The sequence below is a fragment of the Thunnus thynnus genome, unplaced genomic scaffold (assembly GCF_963924715.1).
Source record: "Thunnus thynnus unplaced genomic scaffold, fThuThy2.1 SCAFFOLD_95, whole genome shotgun sequence".
Taxonomy (NCBI): domain Eukaryota; kingdom Metazoa; phylum Chordata; class Actinopteri; order Scombriformes; family Scombridae; genus Thunnus; species Thunnus thynnus.
Window position 1 is genome coordinate 22,328 of NW_027095910.1, and position 7,673 is coordinate 30,000.

At 37.1% G+C, this 7,673-nt stretch overlaps 1 protein-coding gene across 1 annotated transcript; it reads left to right on the plus strand.

The window, feature by feature from the left end:
• Positions 1-652: 652 nt before the first annotated feature.
• Positions 653-7,667, plus strand: LOC137178773 (interferon-induced protein 44-like; the record flags this gene model as incomplete). The annotated part of the gene is made up of 7 exons (XM_067583993.1): positions 653-850; positions 2,220-2,762; positions 3,269-3,317; positions 4,282-4,477; positions 4,598-4,750; positions 6,251-6,422; positions 7,541-7,667. Coding segments are annotated over exons 2-7 (1,169 nt in total), but the record flags the coding sequence as incomplete, so codon positions are not given.
• Positions 7,668-7,673: the final 6 nt, after the last annotated feature.

Genomic DNA, 7,673 nt, shown 5'->3' on the forward strand with positions numbered 1-7,673 from the left:
ATCAGTTATTGATTGGACGCTGCACTTGATCTGACTGATCTGATACATCACTACAGTTTCATACCGAAGTGGAGACAGATTACAGATTAAATTTAAGTGTATCATTCCCAAGTTTAATGTGTATTTATATATTCATCATATAGTTAAAAATCTGTTAATTGTCGACCTGATCAACAAAAGAACCATTAACAACTTTCGTCATGTATTAGAAAGATTTTTCTTTTCATGATCTTTTATTTCCTCCATTAAACTGTTTCTTTCTGACAGACAGACTCTTCCTGACTTTAATTTTATCCATAATAACAGTTAAACACATTTATATTTTACATCATTTATCGTCATTTCCATTCAGTCACATGTGAGGCTGAAAATTCCTGGGCGTCGGGTTTGATATGAGTTACATAATTTCCATTTTCCCTGAAACATTTAGCCAAATACATATTTTCCAGTGTTCAGAAAAAAATGATCATATTCTGGGTTATTGAATGATGAATTCACTATCAGGGTTATCAAAAAATACAATAAATAGTATAAACGCATTCCGCGAGTAGAAATGGTTTCTACAGCTGTTAAAGCCGACTGACAACTGATCCAGCTGTGATCAACTGTCGCCGTCATCAGAAACGGACATCGCTTCACGTCACGTTTCGGAGGAGAGGACGTCTCATGTCTCTTAAAACAAATTTCCTCGTTTCCACTCTCCTCGCTTGGTTTCCTTGCGTCTCTCCTTGCATCGACGGTGGGAGGGACTAAGACGCAAGGAAAAGCTAAGACGCAAGGAAAAGACGCAAGTGAGGGAAACATGGATGCAATTTAAGAGACCTCTCAACTCAACTGTCGAGAAGGGGAGGTAAGGCTGAAAATATATGAGGGTTGCTTATTTTGCCAAACTTTTATGAACGCTTTGATTTTTATGATCGATGGTATGTGGCGCTGATGTGACATTCAACATTAAAACTGTGCTGGACAATTGGTTGTAATGATTAATACGTTAAAAACAAACAAAAGCACTCTCTGGATTAACAATAATACAGTTTTAAAACTGATTCTTTAAAAAACTAGACACCAGTGTGATGATGTTGAATTGCTTGTGATGTGGGGAGAAAACGTTTGGACTCGGTATCCTTGCCGCAGAAATATGTAGGTGTGGCTGACCATTTGTTTGTCCATGTGAGGAAATAGAAAGTTAAGTGTTGTGCTTTAACATGTACTGAGCTGTGACAGACTATTTCTTGTCGGTCTGAGAAGAAATCTGATTATAGTTTCAGTCTGAATTTGCCAAGGTATCTAAAAATGTTTTGATGAAAAATGATCAAAAGAAAATTGACTTTTGCATGTTTCAAGAACTAAATGAAGAGTTGAAAATAAGAAATCAGAAAGTACATTTAATTAGTTTTATTTTATACATTGTGTTTTTCAAGATTGGACAAACCGAATTAAGAGTAGGAATGTTAATTCCTCCCATGTGTTAAACAACAATTTCTACACTGGGCTTTAAACTTGGATACAGTGAAACATATTTGTCTGTTACCTTTTGAATTACACACTCACCAGTCACTTCACTGGGAACACTTGTGCAATCTAATGCAATCAACTCTGCCATAAATTCTATTCGTAATATTTTGCCCCCCTCATGTATGTAAAGAGTGGACAAAATATTAGGAACACCTTTCACCATTGTTGTACTGGATTGCATTAGACTGCACAGGTGTTCCTAATAAAGTGGCCAGATAGGCTACAGTACATTTGAAGATAGCAGCTAGTGAACTAATTGATGCTTTCATTGTGTTATCACATTTTATCAATCACAACATTACAGGAATATAAAACATTTCATGTTTCTTTTGATCCACTCAGTTCCAGCCCAGAAATATGCATGAAAAGAACATGTAAACTCTAATTTTAACTTTATTTAATTTGCACCTCTTTTTTTTTTAACCATTTTTATTGTGGAATGAAGTTTTATGATGTTATCAGTGGTTTTATGTAAATGGTATTCATCTCTTATGTTCTGTAATCAGTGTTAGTTGATTAGAATGGGAGCACTCTCATTTCAATGATTTTACAAACAAATTGAACTTTGATGATTAGTTACAACCCGTATGATGCATAAATGTAGTTTATCCTGGCGGATTAACCAAGCTACAGTAAGTTAGGATAAATATCCTGCAATTTTAATGCATTTGTGGTTTTTTTTGTTTGTCTTTTTTTGTATTTAGACATTGAAGTGAGAAAACATCAGAGGTTCATTCAGCATCTTTTAGAAACTTCTGCAGACCAACCATCCACTATGAACTCCATGCTAACCAAGAACCAGCAGAAAACGATCTGCTCACAGCTGGGGAATGTGAAGCTACAGCTGTTGTACAAGGCCAGCATCCATGGTTTCACCGGGGCAGCCTTCCACCAACGATGTGACAACCACTGTCCCACAGTGTCTGTGGGCTATAATACCTCTGGTTATGTGTTTGGAGGCTACACCAAACAACCTTTCTGTCAGTCTGGACAGTTTGTGCATGATGACCAGGCCTTTGTCTTCACCTTCAATGGAGAAAAGCTCAATAAATATCCAGTCACCAGTCCCATATATGCGGTAAAAATGATTGGTAACTCTGGTCCATATTTTGGAGAAGCATTGGTTCTTGTCACTGGAAATCAAGCAGTAGTTTATAGCAGTCCAGGAAATTACTACAACTTCAATGCTGCAGACATGCATGGCAACGACCTCAAGCTGACTGAGTGTGAAGTCTATCAAGTTGAGGGTGAGTTAACTTCAAATAACTATTTGATGCCTTGCTGTGGGAAATACATACATAGTCTATGATATATTTCATGATGTATCATGATCTGAGCATCCTGACTAACTATAGTCCACCGCTATTTAATTCCCTCATATTATTGTCCACTCTTGTTCATTGTTCAAATCATTTTTGAAGATTAAACCAAATAAACTAGCTAACAAATAACTAATGTGTCTTAGGGAGACCACAGTAGTTATCGGAGCAGGGAAGGGGGCTGAATTTTATATTTGATTTTATAAAAAAAGAAAGGCCCCTCCCATCTTAGTTATTATATATTTTTGGAACCTCCCCATGACTGAAAAAAACCCCACAAAACGCCCCCCCCAGTATCTCAAAATAATGTCATTGTGCAAAAGTGCCTTTACTGTCCATCATCACTGCTACTTTTAGGTAGTATTGTTTAAAGAAAAAAAAGTTTGGTAATATTTTTATCAAATTGTTTTATAAAAGTTTTTTCTCTTCAACAGAAAGAACTGAACTTGAGAAGCCTTGGAGGACGATAGTCTGGGAATCTGGGTAAGCTGGATACAGCCACCATCCTGCACATAATGCTATTACTATGCTTAGTGCAGTGTATTATATCATATACAGAATGACAGAAATTGATGATTGAAAAAATAGTAAAGTGAGTTAATGATTTGGATGTAATAATGAATGTTTTCCACATGCCATGATCTGTAATGCTGCTATGCTTGACTGGACATAGTCTACCAGCTGTTTAAGATTACTAATGCAGTGCCTGTTCAAAATGTGCCTGTTTCGAACAGGCCGATTTTTTCAGTACCTAGAGAGAGCAGTGCCTGTCCCCTAAATGCCTCTCATGCAGACTATCAGTAGACGCTACAATTTACTGATGCTCCCTAAACGCCTCACACGCAGAATATCTGGAGACTACAATTTTGAGCTGAGCTGAAGTTGATTGGATGAACTGTAGTGCCTGTTCAAAATGTGCCTGCATTAACACTGCGGATGTAATCCCACCTCCGACCACAATGTGGGTTACAATGGCAGAGTGGTGCTGTCTGTATTTCCGTTCGTTGACTCCACCAGCAGAAGAAGTAAACCAATGTTTTTTGTGAGGTATTTTTTATATATTTCTCAAGAACCACTCATCCAAACAACTTCACACATTGACATTGCACTTCCTCGTTTCCCCAGCAATCCACCTGCCAGGTATGAAGTAGATCGGATGAATGGTTCTCGAGATATGCGAAGGACAAACTTACATACAGACAGACAGAGATTCCTTGCTTTATATAGAGAGATAGAGAGAAGAGAAATGATGGACTTAGCCGTGTTTACCGGTTTTACTGTTTTCAATGTACAATTCTTCAGAAACTGTCATAAATTTGTAACCATGACTGCTACCATGATGGAGGTCAACTGGTTATGCCCAAAAAATCTCTATCACAACCAACCCAAAATCAACTAAAAACCTTTTCAAAGGAAAAAAGTACTTTATCTTTTAATGTTTCAACAGGAAGAGGAAGGAGCTGATGGACAATATTAGGAGCTACAAACCCATGGTCAGCTCTGTGTCCCAGGTTCAGGTCTTGTTAATAGGAGCAGTTGGAGCTGGAAAGTCCAGTTTCTTCAATTCTATTAACTCTGTATTCAGAGGCCACGTGACCAGTCAGGCCATCGCTGGCTCCTCTACCACCAGCCTCACCACACAGGTTAGTTCTTTACATTTATTAATGACTTAGTGATTTCTGTTTACGGTGATTAATTTCAAAATGGAAATCCTGCCCAGTCCCCATTCTATGGTCTGTTACTCATCACCTTGTACCCGACAGTTTCGTACTTACTCTGTGAAATCGGGACGAGAAGGAAAACCTCTGCCAATCATCCTGTGTGACACCATGGGATTGGAGGAAAGCACAGGTGCAGGGCTTGATATAGATGATATCAGCTGTATCCTCAAAGGTCACCTGCCTGACCGTTATCAGGTACAGCTTTTTCTTACATCATTTTTCCACCTTAGAAACATAGCCGAAGTACGACAATTTATAAATCAAAAAGATGCTGAAAAACTGATTCATGCCTTCATCTGAAGCCGACTTGATTACTGTAACGGACTTTTTACTGGCCTCCCAAAGAAAAACACTCAGAGACTTCAGCTCATTCGAAACTTTGCAGCTCAGCTTTTAACCAGAACCAAGAGGAGAGACCAACATTAGTCCAGTTTTAGCTGCTCAGCACTGGCTTCCTGTAACATTTAGATCGGACTTTAAGGTCCTCCTCCTTATATACAAAGCCCTTAATGGGCTAGGACCAAGCTACATTGCTAACTCCCTTATTAACTATTTGCCTTCAAGCACACTGAGATCATCTGCTGCTGGTTTATTGGAGATTCCCAGCAACAGCCAAAAGAAAATCGGGAATGCAGTTTTTGTCAGTGAAGCCCCAAAACTATAGAATACACTGCGGATAGATATCAGGGAAGCCAGCTCACAAATATTTTTAAAAGAAAACTAAAAACTCTTCACTTTAGTCTTTAACTATCTTTTCGCTCGGTCAGCTTCGCACCTAAGCACTACTGCACTTCTTTTAAAATGTTTATTTTACTTGATTTTATACATTCTATGTATTCTATGTTTTAACTTTGTTTTTATTTTAATTTATTGCTATTATTATTCAATATGTATTATATTTTATATGTCAGTGGGTGTTATCTTCCATCTTATGTTATGCATTCTAGTTTCACTTTATTTAATCTTATTTTATTATTATTATCAAGTGGGTTTATTTTCTGTCTTGTGTTACATGGGTGCTGAGGTCAGTGGTTGGTAGGTTTGAGAAAAAAAGAGAGTGGTGCTGTGGGGGTTAAAAAACACACACCACTATGGGTGTTTTTTTTCTGGGGCAGCTTCGGGTAGCGCCCGACACAGATAAGACCCAAAATGAGGTTAAACCTGTGGGAAGATGTTCTGGGGTAAGCTGATAGAGGTTTATTTCATGTAATCAAGATTGGTGGTGAGTCTGTGTCCGTTGGGAAACGGGAGGTTCTGTTATGCTTATGGCTTCAGAGACCTAGATGCTGATTTAAAGATTGAGTACACATGGCAAAATACTTTCTCTTATTAAGTCTCAAATTCCCACCATTTAAGTACACATTGTATTTTCACTTTATTTTATCTTATGTTTAGTAATATTATGTACATTTACATGTCTTTATGTTCATTTTTCATTTGTCCTTTTTTTGATGTGCAGCACTTGTTGCATGCAATTTATTTTTCTGTAAGGCACTTGGAGCTGCATTTTTTTGTATGAAAAATGTTATTCAAATAAAGGTATTATTATTATTATTATTAGTAGTAGTAGTAGTAGTAGTAGTAGTAGTAGTATTGTTATTATTACATTCAGCAGGATATTGATTGTATGAACCATTGACTCAGTTGTAGTTAACTCAAACTGTCCTTGTCTTTCCCTCCAACTGTATCACTCAGTTCAACCCCTCTGCTCCTCTGCAATCGGAGGCCAGCAGCTATCGAAAGTGTCCAAGGCTCAAGGACAAGATCCACTGTGTGGCTTACGTCATGGATGCCTGCAAGATTTCTATCATGCCCACAAAGCTGCAGGAAAAACTGGATGCTATTCGCAGAAAGGTCAACTTAATGGGTCAGTGAAATCAAGTCCTGCTTCATTTTACTGATGACATGTATGCACACTCTTGGAAAATATCAATAAAAGTGTCTTTCAAAATCTCAACATAGTACAATATGCATATAGAGCGACTGAGCCTTTACCCACAAGGGGCCCCATAGAGGTAACTAATGAAATTCAGGTCTTTATCTAATATCTTTAAATGGATTATTTCTTTATTCAATTTTAAAAAGTATACTACTTTGTGACATTCTGTAGGCCAATTATCAGATTCATTTTCTTCAGTGTTAACTTAAATCCAGGTGATTGCTGTCTATGCAGTACAAACAGGAACTGCTAGCTGCCAACTGCTATATGTGACACAATGTAAACAAATAGGCTAAAAACACAAGGTATACTTTTGGTTTAAGTTCAATACTCATTCAATAATAACAATATAACTTTTCATCAGTCTTCACCAAACCAGTTGTGCAGTGCAGGATAAAGCTTGACTGATGTTGCACGGGTGTAATTTTCACCTCATGACGTGGTATTGAAGCCTGGCACCTTGTGCAACCTCCAGTTCATCTTACTTTATTTTCATTATTGACTTCCACCCAGACTTTTTAATAGTAACACAGCTTTTATTTAGACTCGGTTTAGACTTTTTGTTTTTGGAAGGTGAGGTTTAAAACACATCATGTTTTTTTTATTTGATTAATTCAGGTACATGGTCAAAATATTGTACTATTTTGTTGGCAGCTTAACTTATGGTTATGTGTATGAGAAGTATAAATTTCAGTAGAAAATAATCTAATGCAGAAAATGTAGCAGACCATTTTTTAACAACTTATATGTTCTGTATCCCCATTATGCAATGCTGTTTATTTTATGGATGCAAAAATTTGTTGTGACACTATACCCGTCAGTGACGATGTAGTGTCACAGCTCATTTTAGACTAAACTATTGATTACAGGGGGAAATTAATGAGTAAATAAGTGAGTGATTTTAGTTTTCTCTTGAAAAGCTAATGTTTAAAGAAAAGTTAGCTCATTAAATCAATAGTCAAAAGTATTTTAGAAGTGCTACCTCAATATTTTGACTGCCTGATACATAAAAATCTACAGCATTTCTTCTTCTTTGGTGTTTTCAGGGATTCCTCAGCTGGTCCTGCTCACTAAAGTAGATGAAGCCTGCCCTTTGGTGATGAAGGATGTGAGAAACGTTTATCAGAGTGGCTACATTAAGGAAATGGTAAGGATTTTATACAGAAAAAAATATTTTTT